The following is a 15,334-nucleotide window of genomic DNA, read 5'->3' on the forward strand; positions in this document are numbered from 1 at the left end:
GCATGACAGGCTTGTGTGTGCCTATGTGTCCACTCAAGACATTGGATTTAGCAGTGAAAACCAGGCATCTTGATCCTTTCACAGATCAGATGATTTGCAAATTAATGGGTCTTTTCCCCCAAGGCTCTGAGGAGGTTAAAAAAGATTTCTGGTGAAGTGGGGGTGGAAAAATATAAAACGGGGAAAGGAAAGAACACTGAGCTGGGATTCTGTCAGGAAAATACTTCCCTTTGAATGGCGCTTGTGCGTGGACAGGGGCCTCTGTATTTCCATGGGGCTGTCGTGCCCCTGTTGCCCGAGCCTGTTGGAAGGTAAGCGGTTCCTTTGTGTGTTCATTTATTACTAAGCCCAACTCTTTTCCCTCTAAAACTCCTTCTTCTCCCTGTTGAGCTGACCATGCTTCTGGATTTATGAAGAGAGATGTTTTAGCAGAAATCCCCCAGAGTGTCCCATCAGCCCTAAATCCCAGGCCCGCTCACCCCCCCAAGACCCCATGACACACAGCATGCCAACACGGCTTCCTCTTGCCTATGCATTAGCCATCCATTGTGGTAACCTGACATCTCTCACACATAAAACCGTAAGAGAGAAATAAAATATCTGTCTCTTGGCGAAAATAAAGCTTTGCCTCCCTCCTGATGTATAGGATATAAAATAAAGCCTCGGCTCCAATAGTGGGTTTTCCTTATGCCAGAGTTGCCTTTGCACACACGGAGACAATGAAGACGGATGGTTTGGGACGAGGCCCAGCCTCCTGGGGCCGCCTTCACCCTCTTCTATTATAGTCTCTCCCCCCTCCCCGCCTTTTTCTTTCTTCTTCACTTTCTTTCCTTTCTGGCTTGGATTTGCCTTTTATATGCCCTTCTCTTTCTTTCCTCTGGAACTTTATTTCTCTTGCTCACTTTCTTTCTAAAGCTTGAGAGAGACGGTGAGAAAGGAGGCAAGTTTCTCACCTTCCCACCCATACCCGCCACCTGTCCTCACCTCCCCTTCTCTGGACCCCCAGCTCTCTCTGGACCACCAGCCCCTATGACTCATGTTGCTGCTACTGCTTGGGGATTTGCTTTGGTCAAATGTACAAATGTTCCCAAGGGGCAATTAAAAATGTGTTTAGTGGGTGGGGGGAGTGGATTTTTTTCCAGGGAGCTGCCCTTCCTCCCTCCTTTCTCTCTCTGGGCTGGGTGGTTAATAGATCTCAGCATTTCTTTCTTTAGCCTCTGAGGAGGCCAGCAGAGCAAAGCTGCCACCTGGCAGGGGTGAGAGTTGACATTCACTTCCCAAACCCAAGCCTCAAAGCTGCATTACCAGACAGACTGTGGGCATTGGGCCCCTTCCAGCCAACTCAGCTACCCAGGGGACCATCATGTCCCAGGCCAGTCTCCTGCCTCTTCTCCCCAGTCCTGAGAACTGAGGATGCTGTGAGGGAACATAGGGGGCCTTCCCTGCACTCACACAGAGAGACCAGAACTGTTGCCCTCACAGTCACAGAGACATGCCCACCTTCCTGCCTCTCACACACTTGGTGTTCCTTCCCAAAGTGCATAGAGCCCACCTTTCCCGCCTTTGTCCCTGGAGGCCTCCCTCTTGCCAGGTGGCAACTGCGCCCCTCTGTGCTTCTGTGTCTCTCAACCCAAGTCTGAAAGAAGGGGGTGCAGGGTCTGGGCCCCTGTGGGGAACAACAGGGGAGGAGGAGCTTTGGTATTGCAGGGGGGTGAGAAATGTCCCAGGGGCAGGGGCACCTTTCAGCTTCTGAAACTGATCTCCCCAGGTGGAGGGCAGTAGAATGGCTTCAGTGTGTGACCACAGCACCCTAACCCTTTATTAATGCTGCCCAAAACCTGGAGGGGGAAGGAAGGCAGCAACATCTATGGAACTCTGCCCAAATGGGGTCGGGGGGGGGGGGGGGTGCAGGGCTTAGAGCTGCCAAGTCCAGAAAAAAACTCAATCCCAGTCCCAAAGGTCGTTAGCTTTGGGGTTCTCTCTCTCTATCTCTCCGCACTTGATCTCTCTCCAGATATCAGCAGTGACCACCGCCATTAGGTAAGGGAAGAGAGTCAATTAGTGAGAGGATTAATTACTGTGAGGCACAAGCCCCGTTTGTCTTCCTTACTGGGTGTGTGTTCAGACAGAGGAACACGGGCACGCACCCAAATACACATTGTTGTCACGCCGTCTTAGACGTTTTATTTGTTGGATTCCTGCCCAGAGCCGCTTTTCCACGGGCGCGGTCTCCCACCAAACACGCTGCCTCCTTCTCTCCGCACGCGCGCCAGTCCCAAAGCCGCACACCCCCAGACCCGCGGGACGCCCCCTCCGTGCCTACAGGACCCTCGGCTCCCGTCCCAGCCGCCTTCTTCGTGGCTGGGTCTCTTTTCTGGTTTTTTCCTCCACTCCTCTCCGCATTTCCGTGACCAGATGTCTCCTTCCTCTATCCGCGCCTGCTTTTCCGCATTCCATCTCATCTTTTCCCTGGTTTTCTGCCTTTATTTTCTTTTCCTGTCCCTCTCTCCTCACTTCTACGTCTGTCTCTTTCTTCTGTTCTTCAGCTCAGCCTCTCCCTCTCGAGATTATCCACGTCGCGTCTTTGCTCCGTGGCGCGGAGCTGACTTGCATCTGGGACCTCCACGCTTGACCTCGCTCTTCCGCCTGCCCCCTGCCTCCCCGCCCTCCACTTCCCGCCCCACCCCACGCCCAGCGCTCGTGGGAAGCCCGAGTTGTTTACCCAGGCCAGGCACACACCGTGACGCACTGGGCTGCCGGATGCTGCCCTTTCCCGGTCCGGCGGTCCCTGCTCCCCCTTAACCTGCCCAAGCCCCCCTTGCTTAGAAAACAGGGCCAGGCGCAAAGTGTACACTGGAGGAAGGGGCCAAGCTCCACCCCCACAACTTCTCACCTTAAATAGTGCGATGACCTAGGAATCTCAGGCAAGCTCTCTACCTTGGGCTTCCTGGCCGGGAAAGTGGAGATAGTACCCTTCTCTTCCAAGCCTCCGCCCCACCACCTTGCTATACGGCTCAGGGGAGACCGTGATACAAACTCTAAAGTACTGCACAGGAGTAGATCATTTCCATGAGAGAGTGATAGGTGAAATTAAGGGCATTTAAGTCCGGAGAGAACTACAGGGGAAGGAAAGGAGGGAGACTTTGGTGCTCAGATCCGAGTGACCCCGTCCATGCGGTTCCCTGCGTTGCATTACCTCGTCCTCACTGTGTCTGGGCAAAGTTTGCGTGGCCTCTGGGACCGGCAGAGTCCCGAGGTGCTCCGGGCTGGCTCCTTCCTCCCTCCTCCGAGACTGCGTAGCTGGGTGTGTACTCAGCATGGGGTAACCACCTGGAGCCGGCTCCGCCCCAGGCACCTCCCTGCGGGGTCTCATCACTGTTTTCTGGGCCTTGGGCTGGGTCTAGAGCCGAAGGGAGAGGAGGGAAATGGCCAGGGGCGGCCACCACCCTCGGAATCTATAGCAGCCGAGGGTGACTGAGCAGGCTCGGTCCAGTGCCTAGCGTCAATCTGAAACCTAGGGGTATGGGGGGCGGGGAAGGAAAGGAGGTGGAAGTTCGAGCGGGGCACCTTCAGGCTCCCCAAACTGCAGGACAGCTGGGGAGGGCTGACAGAACCCTCTCCAACCCGGGTTCTGACCCGGATCGTCAAGGAGCTTCTCAAGAAGAGAAACCTAGACTGTGAAAGCCACCTCTTAGGCCCTCTGGGGCCGTATCCGGGGGTGCCTGGGAGAAGGGTGGAAAGGACTCTGCAATCACTGAGCTATCAGTGAAAATGACCCCTTCAGCACCTGGTCCAGAATGTACCGGTCCCGGGCGGTGTAAGTGGCTGTGGGGCTGTGGGACTTGGAGGACGTTGAGTAGGAATGCGCTTGTGTAGTTGAGGATGCAGACAGTAAGTGTGGCCGCGAAGATGAGGGGGAAGGTTGGTGGTCTTCGCTGAACGGACATCGGCTTAAATGCAGAGCTGAGCTGAGCGGCTTCGGAGATGGCGAATTGAGAAAGACTGGTCAGTTTTCTCTTCATGTCCCTGCGACCGATTATGTTTTAAAATGAAAGCTCAATGGAAACGAAAACAAAACAAAACCCACCATTAGTCTACTGTGCTGTCCCGGTGGAGGAGTTAAATCTGGACTCCAAACCTAGAATCAGGAGGCAAGAGGCGCACTCTGCGGAGCGCTCCCGGACCCCTTGTAGACGCCAGGGTTGGCTCCTGCGGGCCTGTTTACTGAGCCATCTGGACAACAGGACGAACAGAGCCTGACGCCCTAGAGCGAGCGTCCTGTGCTAACCCTCAACTCCCCTGCCTCGCTGGTCTGCCTGTGGGGAAGAGCCTTCCTTCCCCAACACCTAGCTCCCAAGGTTCTTGCACCCCCAAATGGTTGGGGCAACCCCCTCCTGCCCACCGGAGGGAAGCGACAGGCCTTGGGTTGAGGAAGGGCCGGCAGCCGGTTCCAGCTGTCGCCCGGTAGGTCCCACTGACCGCCCCACACTCCACTGTGACCCCTCTGCTTTGCATGAGAAGGAGCCCAGCTGGGGCGGGGGCGGAGGCGAGCCACCCGGGACTGGGGCTACTATAGGTTCCAAAAAGGGGCGGTTGGGTCGAAGGCGCTGGCGGCGAGAACCAGGACAGCTGCGGGGACCGGAGGAGGGTGAGGACAACCGGGCTGGATAGGCCCCCTCCCCGCAGGCCTCACGCAGCTCAGCAGGCTGGGAGGCGCCTGGGGGTCCGGGCGGAGGAAGTGAAGACCCCGTGCCATACGGCTTCTTTTGGCGTTTCCTGGGATGCCCGAATCCTTCCTACTATCGGTCGGCTTCCGCCGGGAAGTGCCGGGTCCGCTGGAGGAGCGCGAAGCGGAGTCCGAGCCCGCGGAGCCCGCCCGCTAGGTCGGAGAACCGTCTTCTCGGTGCACCGGGACCTGGGAGAGATCAGCGGAGACCGGCGGCGCGCGGGAGCTGATTAGTTCCCTGCGTCCCTCCGGCCCGCAGCTGGCAGCCCACAACTGTATATGCAAGAAGGTGTGGAGAAGGCGTCAGGGTCCCGGCACCCAGGGGTCAGGGCAGAACGCCAACGAGTCGCACTGCAGGTCTCTGCGGCTTCGGTTTCCAGTGACTTGGTGACGCCGGCGGCAAGGCGGGGGCTGCCTGTGGGCCTCGGGGTTGCTGGGCGGTGCGGGCGGAGTCAGCAAAGGGGCGTTGGCAGAGCCCTAAAACCCCACGGTCCCACGGAGCGCAAGCCAGATTCGCTGTAGCAGCTTCCCTGTTCGTCTGAAGAGGGTATTCCATCTGCACAGCGGGACTCCCTGCCAGCCCGGGGTCACTGCGACTGCGCTTCCTCGAGCATTTCCCCCATTTCAGCCTCCGTCTGGTCTGCGCACCGCGAGTGGGGTCCAAAGGCCGATTCCACAATACCAGCCAGCTACGGAGGGACACCCACCCTCCTTGCCTTCCATGTTCGGGCCAAATGCGCCTTCTTAGCACCCCCTCCCCCGAAACACCAAAACGGGGGGCAAAAGTCGGACCGCCCAGCCCAACCACCTTCAGACTCCACTTCAGGAGAAATCCTGGTTAAGCCCACCCAGAACAGCTGTGGTCGAAACGGAATTTGGGGTTTGACTTGAGTGCTCCGAAGAACTAGAGTAACTCTTCCAGGCGAAAGCACTCTAGACCAGGATCTGTCCGCCACCTCTGAGCAAATGCACCCCCAGGGGCGGCGGTCCGGAGTTCCCAGCCAGAGCGGGATTAGGGAGTTTCGGGTTCACCCAGGAGTGAAGTATGGAGGGTGTGGTCTGCTGTTCTCTGGGGAAGCCGGTGCTAACCCGAAGCCTGGACAGGGGAGGACTGGAAGCCGGGCACACGCTGCCCATGCACTGCACGCCCATCTCCTGTAGCCTCTTCCTGGCGTCCCGGCACCCCCTTCCGCCTCCCCTCTTCCCATCACCACGATCACCACCCCCGGCCGCCGCTGGAGCCCCCGGTTTCCCGCAGAGTCGTTTGTTTTTGTACGTTAGAGGTGTCTCCGGATCACAGTTTTCTCACAACTTTCTCGCCAAGATTGCAACTCCTCGCCCGAGGCGCTTCCCGGTCCACTCCTTCCCCCACACCAGCGCCGCGCCTCCGGTCTCCCCACCCCCACCAGGAAACCGCCCGAATCAACTTTGCGAGAGTGCTCTGCGGGAGAAAGACCTTCAGCTCGCCCAGGACTCGGACCCTGTGGACTTTGGATGGATTGGGGGAGGGGGCATAGAAAGAAGGACGGGAGGAGGGAGATTCCGCAGCTAATCGCCTCCTCCCCCTCCAAAGATGTGCGCTGTGCCTGGGACAAACTTCCAGGTCAAGAAAGAAAAGGGGGACAATACCAACAGCCGCTGAATCGCAAAGCCCACCTGTGCAGCGGAGCCGCCTGTGATTCCGGACCCTGCTACACCCCAGCCTTCCACAAGCCTTGGTCTTGAACTATCCCCACTCTGCAGCAGAACTCTGGCCTCTGCCTGCGCATGATTCCCTCTCGCTCTCTGTCCCTTCCGACGAAACCGACGCCTTACCGGAGCAGGAGGGGTTCCAGGCACGGTGCTGCCCGCTGTCCGCGCCGCGCGGGGCCGCGGGTGCCGCCGCCACTGATCCTCTAAACGCGGTCTCCGCGCACTCTCCCGGGCCGGGGGATGCAGAATGGTTTACAGAGGGACCGCGAGGCGCTGATTGGTCGCAGGCCGCAGTGACGTCGGCGGGCGCTGCATTAAGGCGAGGGGGCTTCCAGAGCTCAGCCAACAGCCAGGAGCAGTGACCGAGCCGCCGGAGCTGGGGTGAGACGCGCCGGGGCGGCGACTGGGCCAGGAGACCAGGGACCGAGGGACGCGCGCCCGGGGAGGGCCAGCAACTAGCCGCGGCCCGGGCGGCGATAGCGGCGGTCGGCGCCGAGCCGTTCCAGCCGCCGGCCTACTGTAGCTGCTGCGCCAGGACATTTTTTTAAAAAGCTCTCCAAGCTGCCCCCCTCCTCCCCGACTCCTCCCGCTGCAAAAGAAAAACAAAAAAAGGAAGGAGGCTAGAAAGGAAACCCAGGTTTGCCACCACAACGAAAAAAAGAAGGGGAACAGGAAAAGGACAGAAAGTCGAGCGACTGTGGGGTTAGACGGAGGCAGCTGGAGCGTGGGCCGAGCGATGCGGGTCTGCGCGCCCAGGCGGCCGCGAGCTGCGACTGGAGCCACGATGCACGGCCAGGCGCGGTGAGAAACCAGCCCGTAGTGCCTCCCGAAGGAGCCCGGGCGCAGGGAGGGTCGCCCTGAACACACGGAGGCCTCCAGGCAGGCTAGGGGCCGAGGTGACTGGGCTGGGGCGGTAGGGAAGGAACGAGTGCGCCTGGCTACCTCCGCCCGGAGTCGTCCCTCTCTGTTTTCGATTGACACAAACACTTCTCCAATAGCGGGGAAACCTAAGCAACAACAGCAAGCAACAACAAGATCTTCCTCCCACCCTCCCTTCTCTCCCTCCTCTCCGCGGTCTCCCCTCGCCCCCTCCCCCAGGCCCAGCGCGGGCCCTCGGCGCGTCCGGACCCGCGGTGCGATGCCGGCAGTTTAGGATCCAAAGCTTCTCTGCTCCTTTTGTTCTTTTTCTTTTTTAAAAAAGAGGGGGAAATCCCAGTGGTGGGCAGCCTGGCACGCACACACTCGCCCTCACACCCCGACAAAAGCAGATGCACTTTGACTTCTGACAGCTCTACCTCAAGCCCGGGAGAACTCAGCGGCGCTTTCCTCGCAACCCGAGCTCGCCGAGTCGTCTTCTTCTTCTCCGTTTTTATTTATTTATTTCCGTTCCCGCCTCCGTTCTCGGTGACCTTCACTCCTCCGCGGGCTCTGGGCAGAAGGGTCGGATTCTAGCCCGCCTGAGACTTCTTTTTGTCGTCCCGGGAGCTGAGGTGGCGCCGCTCCGCCCCGGGGCCCTGGGACTCCCCGGCTGCACACTCCACCGAGGCGCCCCCGGCCCCCGATCAGCCTCGTTTCCTTCCCCCTACTTTGATTTCCGGGTGCGGGTTTTGGCTTGCTCGGCCGAGTGTGTCTCCTTTTTTTGGAGAGGTTGGGGAGCTCGTGCCGGTTGTCTTCAGGAGTCATTCCCCGGGCTCTACTTTGCCCCTCTCTCTCTGGGCCTCATCAGACCAAACCAAAGACCATGGTTCACTGTGCCGGCTGCAAAAGGCCCATCCTGGACCGCTTTCTCTTGAACGTGCTGGACAGGGCCTGGCACGTCAAGTGCGTCCAGTGCTGTGAATGTAAATGCAACCTGACCGAGAAGTGCTTCTCCAGGGAAGGCAAACTCTACTGCAAGAACGACTTCTTCCGGTGAGTACTTTCCTCCCACGCCTCTGCTGCTGCCTCCCCGCGGGCCCTTCCCAGCCAGCTTCGGATCAGAGGTTAGCGTGGCCTCGCCGCCCAGTTAGGAGCTGCTTCTAGAGAGGGCAGCCAAGTCCCGCGGGCGCCCGCCTCTCCGCCAGCTGGCGCGCTGGGAGCCCGGGACGCGGCCCTGCTCGCATCCTGGAAACTATGGATCTGGGTTTGGCTGCACGTACGTGCCTAGGAAGAAAGGGTCTGAGCCTGCCTCAGCCCAGAAGCCCCATCAAGCTTGGAAGAGACAGGGCAGCCTCAGGCGTCGTAGCCCGGACTGCTGTCTTTCCCCGAGCCAAGCTCTGCAGCGACTGCATTCTCCAGGCCTTCGGGGTTGTTTGCCCTCCAGGCTGAGCCCAGGTTCGCTCCCAGCCACTATCTTTTCCCACCCTGAGCGGTCTTGGCGGGAAGCGCAGAACCTTTTGCGTGGAGTGTCTGCCCAGTCCGCGGCAGGAAAGACCTTGGCCTTAAGGCAGATCCTGAACGCCTGGGGGGTCTTCCCCAACCCTGGACCTGCCTCCCAGTGCAGACCTGGGCAAATTGCTGCACTGTAGCCTGCGAAGCGTCCGGAGTTTTTTCCTGCTTCCCTGGCTGCCGAAATTGGCCAGTGGTTCGGCTTCAGCCCCAGGCGACTCCGACTCGCGCGAGCTCCGCTCAGTAGCCCTCCTAGGAACTGCCAGCCACAGCCAGCACCCTCCTTGCTGAAACCTGGGGGAAAGCCGAGACCCCCAGCTTGCTGGTGGGGAGACTTCTCTCTACTCCCCCTATCCGTTTAGCATTTTGATTATATTACGTTACACTCACAATTTTGCCGCTCCATCCACGCAAGCACATAAGTCAGCAGCGAAGAACAGGCGCAAATGCAAATTGTAATTTCACCCAAAGGATGTGAAATCTCAGTTTATTCGGCTGACTTGGGGTTTCTGCTTTTCTGAGTTTGTGATCATAGTTCAAACCAGGGAGCAGGGAGGAAGAGGAATTCAAAGCCACTCAGAGCGCCAAGGCGCCCTATCCCCAGTGCTGTTCCAGGACTCGTGGCTGGGTTTGGGTTGGGTGGACCGTGGAGCAAAGCTTCGTGCTCGCTGGTGTTTGGGGAGAACGCATGGACTGATCCTCTGAGCCTCCGCGGGCTGCTCCGGGTTTTCTCTGCAATGACTTGATCATAGAGGGAGGGTGGCAAACAGTACTCGTAGTACCTGCTGCCAATGGGTCCCTGAGGCCTGGCTTCCGCAACCCGCTGCAGGGCGCCCAGAGCCAGCTCTTGTGGCTCCCGCTTTCACCAACTTGCCCCGCTTTAGGCAAGCGCGTGGCGGCGGGGCGTGGGGGGGGGGGCTCTAAGGCCCCTACGGCCATAGCCATGGTGGGGGGCTCTCCGCGGCTATGTTTGTTTACCCACAGCGGGACTAGACCTCACCATCCCCACGTACACGGGTCCTTTTGCGATGAAAGAGAGAAAAGCGGTGCTTCGGGCACGTTTATATGGAGCTCTAATTAGAATTTGACTTTTCTGAATCTAAACGGAAAATAAGTGTCCCCTGTTCCCCTCCTCACAGGTCACTGCCTTGCCACCTTCTTTAGACGATGCTTCTTTTCCCCTGGGATGAGGCTGGGCGTGAGGCTGGGGCTTGCGGGGTAGCTTGGGCCCCTGGCTCTAACCGCTTGTATCTCCTCCCTGACTTTTCCCTGGTGCCACGCTCTCTCTCCTGCTGCCTCCTCACCTGTTTAATCGGAATTCTGCCACTCTCTCTCTCTCTCTCTCTCTTCCCTTCTTTCCCCGCTCCATTCCTCCTCTCCTACTTCCTCCACTTTGGACATCTTTCCCCTCTCTCGCTATCATCTTTCTCCCCGTCTGTCTCCCCTTGTCCCTGGCTGACACCCCCCTGCCCTCGCCCCCCCTGCAGGTGTTTCGGTACCAAATGCGCGGGCTGCGCGCAGGGCATCTCCCCTAGCGACCTGGTGCGGAGAGCGCGGAGCAAAGTGTTTCACCTGAACTGCTTCACCTGCATGATGTGTAACAAGCAGCTCTCCACCGGCGAGGAGCTTTACATCATCGACGAGAACAAGTTCGTCTGCAAAGAGGATTACCTAAGTAACAGCAGTGTTGCCAAAGAGAACAGCCTCCACTCGGGTGAGGCTCCAATTCCCGACTGGCTAGGGCAGGCGGGTCCTGGGGGAGGAAGGCTCGCCAAGGCCCGGGCTTACCTGTCCCTTCCCTCTTCTCAGCCACCACCGGCAGTGACCCCAGTTTGTCTCCGGATTCCCAAGACCCGTCGCAGGACGACGCCAAGGACTCGGAGAGTGCCAACGTGTCAGACAAGGAAGGGGGTAGCAACGAGAATGACGACCAGAACCTGGGCGCCAAGCGGAGGGGACCGCGCACCACCATCAAAGCCAAGCAGTTGGAGACGCTGAAAGCCGCCTTCGCTGCTACACCCAAGCCCACCCGCCACATCCGCGAGCAGCTGGCGCAGGAGACCGGCCTCAACATGCGCGTCATTCAGGTCAGGCCCCAGCAAGCCTCTCCATCCCACAGAGGCCCACACTGCCACTCTGGGCACCCAGGCCGAGCCCAGGAGGGCCCAGAATCCAGAGAGAAGTGAGAGATGGAGTCTGGAGGTGGGGTGTCTAGACACATCCCGACCCTGCCGCACCTGTGAAATGCCTGATGCCTTCCAGCATCTAGAAAGCTCTCTTCCCAGCCCAACAGAGGCGATAGTGGCAGTGGAGGGGGAGGGATGGGAGCTCAGCCAGAGGCTGTTGATACTCAGGAGAGAGCTGGGACCTCTCTTTCTGCACACACCCCACCCCAAACTCGGGTTTGGAAGGGTCAGAGAAGTCCCAGTGTCCACCAGAGTCAATCAGTTCCTCTGCCTTCTGCACAAAGTGAACTCCTTCTAACTCCAGCTTTGTGATCACTTGCTTCAATTAGACAAGCCCCAGATCAGGGACTTCCCCTCTAAAGAGAGGTGGTTCCACCTAGAATCAGTTCTGCTTCAAGCAGTTTGGAGTGAAATAGGGAGGAGAGGCCTCCTGGAGGCAGCTGGGCCTGCGGGTGGAAAGGAGGTGAGACTACTGAAGCTCCAGGCCAGAGGGAGTCTCTGGCTCAGTGCTGAGTATCCGGTTCACCGGGCCTGGATGTCCTGCGTGGGTGTGGGTGGATGTGCCAGCCTGGGAGGCTAACTGTGCACATGCACATTTGTGCAGGTGGAAGGCCCTGAGTCCTGCAGGAGACTGAGAACCTGTGTGCATGGATGAGAAGTTGTGTGTCTGTGTCACTATTGGCAAGAGGCTGTGGATAAGTATGTTTGGCACTGTGAGATGTGCATGGGTGTGACAAGGAGATTGTGGGTTTTGGTATCACAGGCTGTTTCTGTGTCTGACACGGTTGGGGGGAGGGTTGCTGCAAGAGACCGTGAAATGGAAGCTCGGTGTGTGTCTGACGTTATTTTGGAGAGGCGTAGTGTCTCTGTGTGTACAGCCCCGGAGAAGCTGTAACTGTGATAGTGTGACTGTTAGAAAAACCCCAGCTATACCACAACTGCCCCCCCACTCCAGACAGGGCAGCCTGTCCAGGTCCTTCTGTGGGATTCCTGCTCACCATTGGCTCAGGGCCCGCCCTGAGTGGTCCTAGTCAGAGATCGCACTGTCACCACTACCCTATACACTACACTGAGACACACACACACACACACACACACACACACACACGAATCTGTCAGCTTGGCGGTGGAGGTGAGACTGCTGAAGCTCCAGGCCAGAGGGAGTCTCTGGCTCAGTGCTGGGTATCCGGTTCACCGGGCCTGGATGTCCTGCGTGGGTGTGGGTGCTGGCTAGGCCGGGAGCGCCCCGGGATCGGGGGATGGAGTCTCGGTGGCCTCACGCCGCCGCCGTGTGCTGTAGGTCTGGTTCCAGAACCGGCGCTCCAAGGAGCGGAGGATGAAGCAGCTGAGCGCGCTGGGCGCCCGGCGCCACGCCTTCTTTCGCAGTCCGCGCCGGATGCGGCCGCTGGTGGACCGCCTGGAGCCGGGCGAGCTCATCCCCAACGGCCCCTTCTCCTTCTATGGAGGTGGGTGTGCGCCGACTGGCGGGGCGCGGCCAGGTCCGGGAGGGCTTCGCTGGAAGCGGGTGGCTGCGCGGGGTCACTGGAGAGTCGGGGCGAGTAGGGCGAAGGCTGGGAGTAAATCAAGGGGAGGCGGCGGGACCGAGGGCCCAATTCCCGGCCTTGAATGACGGGGGTGGCTAGTAAGGGGCAGCTCCGGAGCTTGCGCCCAGTCTCCTCCCTGCAACCAGGCTCGCGGGGGCGCTCCGCGGCCCGCAAGTTCCGCGAATGGCCTTCCCCAGCCCGCTTGAGGGCGCGCCTTCCCTCCGTGGCGCTCCCGCCCGCCCCCGGCCCGGCCCTGAAGTCCTGCTCCCTCCCCGCCGCTCCGCAGATTACCAGAGCGAGTACTACGGGCCCGGGGGCAACTACGACTTCTTCCCGCAAGGCCCCCCGTCCTCGCAGGCCCAGACGCCAGTGGACCTACCCTTCGTGCCGTCGTCTGGGCCGTCCGGTACGCCCCTGGGTGGCCTGGAGCACCCGCTGCCGGGCCACCACCCGTCGAGCGAGGCGCAGCGGTTCACCGACATCCTGGCGCACCCACCCGGGGACTCGCCCAGCCCCGAGCCTAGCCTGCCCGGGCCTCTGCACTCCATGTCGGCCGAGGTCTTTGGGCCCAGCCCGCCCTTCTCGTCGCTGTCGGTCAACGGTGCGGCGAGCTACGGGAACCACCTGTCCCATCCCCCCGAAATGAACGAGGCGGCAGTGTGGTAGCGGGGTCTCGTACGGTCGGTGGAGTTCGTGGTTGTACAGAAATGAACCTTTATTTAAGAAAAATAGAAAAAAGAAAAAAACATAAAAAGCAAGTCCCCACCCCCTTCCTCCAGCCTCAAGAACCTTTCTCCTTCTGGGGAGACCAGATGGAAAAGGGGGACACGAAATAGGATCCAAATCGGCCTCGAGGTGGGACTAGGATACATGCACTGGCTGCCGAGGTGCAGAACTGGGGCTCCCCAAGGGAAATGCAGACCTCTCCTTACCTCCCACCTGGACCCGGATCCGTGGACAGACCCCGAGGGCTATGCGCCCGGAAGGCAGGCAGCGAAAAGACGACCATGGCAGCGGTGGGCGCGCACAGCCATTGGCGATGCCAGGAGCCGTGGGGAGGGAGGCCGTGAGCGCAGCCGGGTGAGGGACATGAAGCGACCCAGGGCGCTCCCCTGCCAGCCAGGAGGGTTCTAGCTCTGGCGCAGCCCTTATTAGTGTTGTCTCAGAGTTCAACAACAGTGACGACAAACTTATAGCTTCAGAAACGCCGACCTGCCGTGCATCAGGTGGGACTATATATATACATATATTTTTTGTCTATCTGGATTTTTGGTTTTTGGTTTTGCCAAAATTGCAAAATTCTAAATGTAAAGCCCTCAGTATCAACTCTTCTACCTTCACAAAACTACACGCACACACATACACACATACACGGACACACCAGATAGGATGGTCTCCAGTCAGACCACTCAGTAAAATGACTTGAACATCAGCTATACAAGAAAAATACTCTACCTTCACACACACACAAAATTTAAAAAAAGACTATTGAACTAAAAACAGTCAACTGTTTACGTATAATGTTAAATTCAGGAGTTCAGTGTTTTACTAATATATCCTGTTTTGAAACCTCTTGTTCGAAAACAAAATGTTTTGAGCAATCAACCAAAATTGTTCCTTTTCTTTTCCTGTAGATGTTCTGACAGATTTGCAGGGCTTTCGGCTCACTGTGCTAGTATGTAAAAAGGTGTTTACACGAGGCAAAGAGAAAACATGCTATTCAGACAGTTGCCAAATAGAATAATTATAGCACAAATACTGTAAAGGTGCCTGGCACCAGCAACCTGAGAAAGTGTTTTAAAACAAAAAGTGTTACAAGTTTAAAAAAAAAAACATCTTTGCTAATTTTTTGTCCTGTTGAACATTCATGGAATTGTTAATATGACTTATATAGACCCACACAGGTTTTATTTTTGTGTCTTTAAAATAAAAGTCCAAAATATTTAAATTTTATGGTCAAATATGCAGTCAACAGCTGCTACTTTTTTCTTTATATATTAAATTTCTCATATGTCTTTTATTGTTCTAATAAACCTAAGCTTGTGTGACCTCCAGTGCATATTAGACCATTCACTGTATGAAAGAAAACATGTTGAATAAATTTGTGAGTTTTTAATAAAAATAAAAATCTGATGTTTAGATAATTGGTGTTATTTGATGTTTTCAAAGGGGAGCCCTGATAGGGAACTGAAGAGGTCCTCAGAAGCCAGATGGAAAAGAGAGGCAGCAGGATTGGGGTGATATATCTGTTTTTGCCTTGGCTGTGGCTGAATCCTTTTGCTAATGCCAGCCAAGCTTTTCTCTGTGGCTTCCTGCTGTTATTAACTACAGATTTGCTTTCTGTGGATTTAACTGACACCATTGAAGAGATTTTTGCTGATAAGTTAATATAGAATTTGAAATAGAAATCAAATCCATGGCTAAAAAATGAGTGGTCCAGGTCTGTGATTAGGCATGAGATCCAAGGTATTCCCTCTTTCACTCTCCCTGCACATGCAAAACTGGGCTTGTGAATATCAGATACTTGTAAATACATAGTTAGATGTGGTCCTTTTCAGTTTCAATTCATTTCCCATAGATAATCCGGCTTTCTAATTTGGTGGTTTGAAAGGTAATGTAAAATGAATGTACAGTCAGCTAGAAATGAAATACTTTAATCCTTTCACAGAACTGATATGAAATTGTTGTTTTATAGTATTTGTTACCTTTGAAGTTCCCCAGAAGGAAAACTATTTTGCCTGGCACAAGATACATATTAAGTTTCTCTGAAAAATGAACAAAGAAAACGAATATAGAAATAACATTTCAACTGGGAATTG

At 56.9% G+C, this 15,334-nt stretch overlaps 2 protein-coding genes across 2 annotated transcripts in view; one reads left to right on the plus strand and one right to left on the minus strand.

Annotated features, from left to right (window-relative positions):
- Positions 1 to 8,101, minus strand: part of LOC103793155 (uncharacterized) — a 29,886-nt gene extending 21,785 nt beyond the window's left edge. The window contains exons 1-3 of the mRNA XM_078375423.1: positions 7,834 to 8,101; positions 7,115 to 7,425; positions 6,542 to 6,932 (exon numbers count right to left, since the gene is read on the minus strand). Of these exons, the coding sequence (XP_078231549.1) occupies positions 6,542 to 6,932; positions 7,115 to 7,425; positions 7,834 to 8,101 (970 nt within the window). The remainder of the gene's footprint in view (positions 1 to 6,541; positions 6,933 to 7,114; positions 7,426 to 7,833) is intronic.
- On the plus strand, positions 6,776 to 14,563 carry LHX1 (LIM homeobox 1). Its single transcript, XM_002748287.8, has 5 exons — positions 6,776 to 8,329; positions 10,273 to 10,499; positions 10,595 to 10,872; positions 12,272 to 12,437; positions 12,802 to 14,563. The coding sequence occupies exons 1-5, from the start codon at positions 8,160 to 8,162 to the stop codon at positions 13,179 to 13,181; spliced, it is 1,221 nt and encodes a 406-aa protein (XP_002748333.1). The 5' UTR covers positions 6,776 to 8,159; the 3' UTR covers positions 13,182 to 14,563.
- The last annotated feature ends 771 nt before the right edge of the window (positions 14,564 to 15,334 follow it).

This window comes from Callithrix jacchus, chromosome 5 (genome assembly GCF_049354715.1).
Source record: "Callithrix jacchus isolate 240 chromosome 5, calJac240_pri, whole genome shotgun sequence".
NCBI classification, from domain to species: Eukaryota; Metazoa; Chordata; class Mammalia; order Primates; family Cebidae; genus Callithrix; species Callithrix jacchus.

Bases quoted from the DNA above. Each gene is read 5' to 3' on its own strand.
- LHX1 (XM_002748287.8), top strand. From the start codon at position 8,160: ATGGTTCACTGTGCCGGCTGCAAAAGGCCCATCCTGGACCGCTTTCTC. The intron at 8,330-10,272 runs GTGAGTACTTTC...CCCCCCCTGCAG, and splicing joins TGCAAGAACGACTTCTTCCG to GTGTTTCGGTACCAAATGCG. The intron at 12,438-12,801 runs GTGGGTGTGCGC...GCCGCTCCGCAG, and splicing joins CCCCTTCTCCTTCTATGGAG to ATTACCAGAGCGAGTACTAC.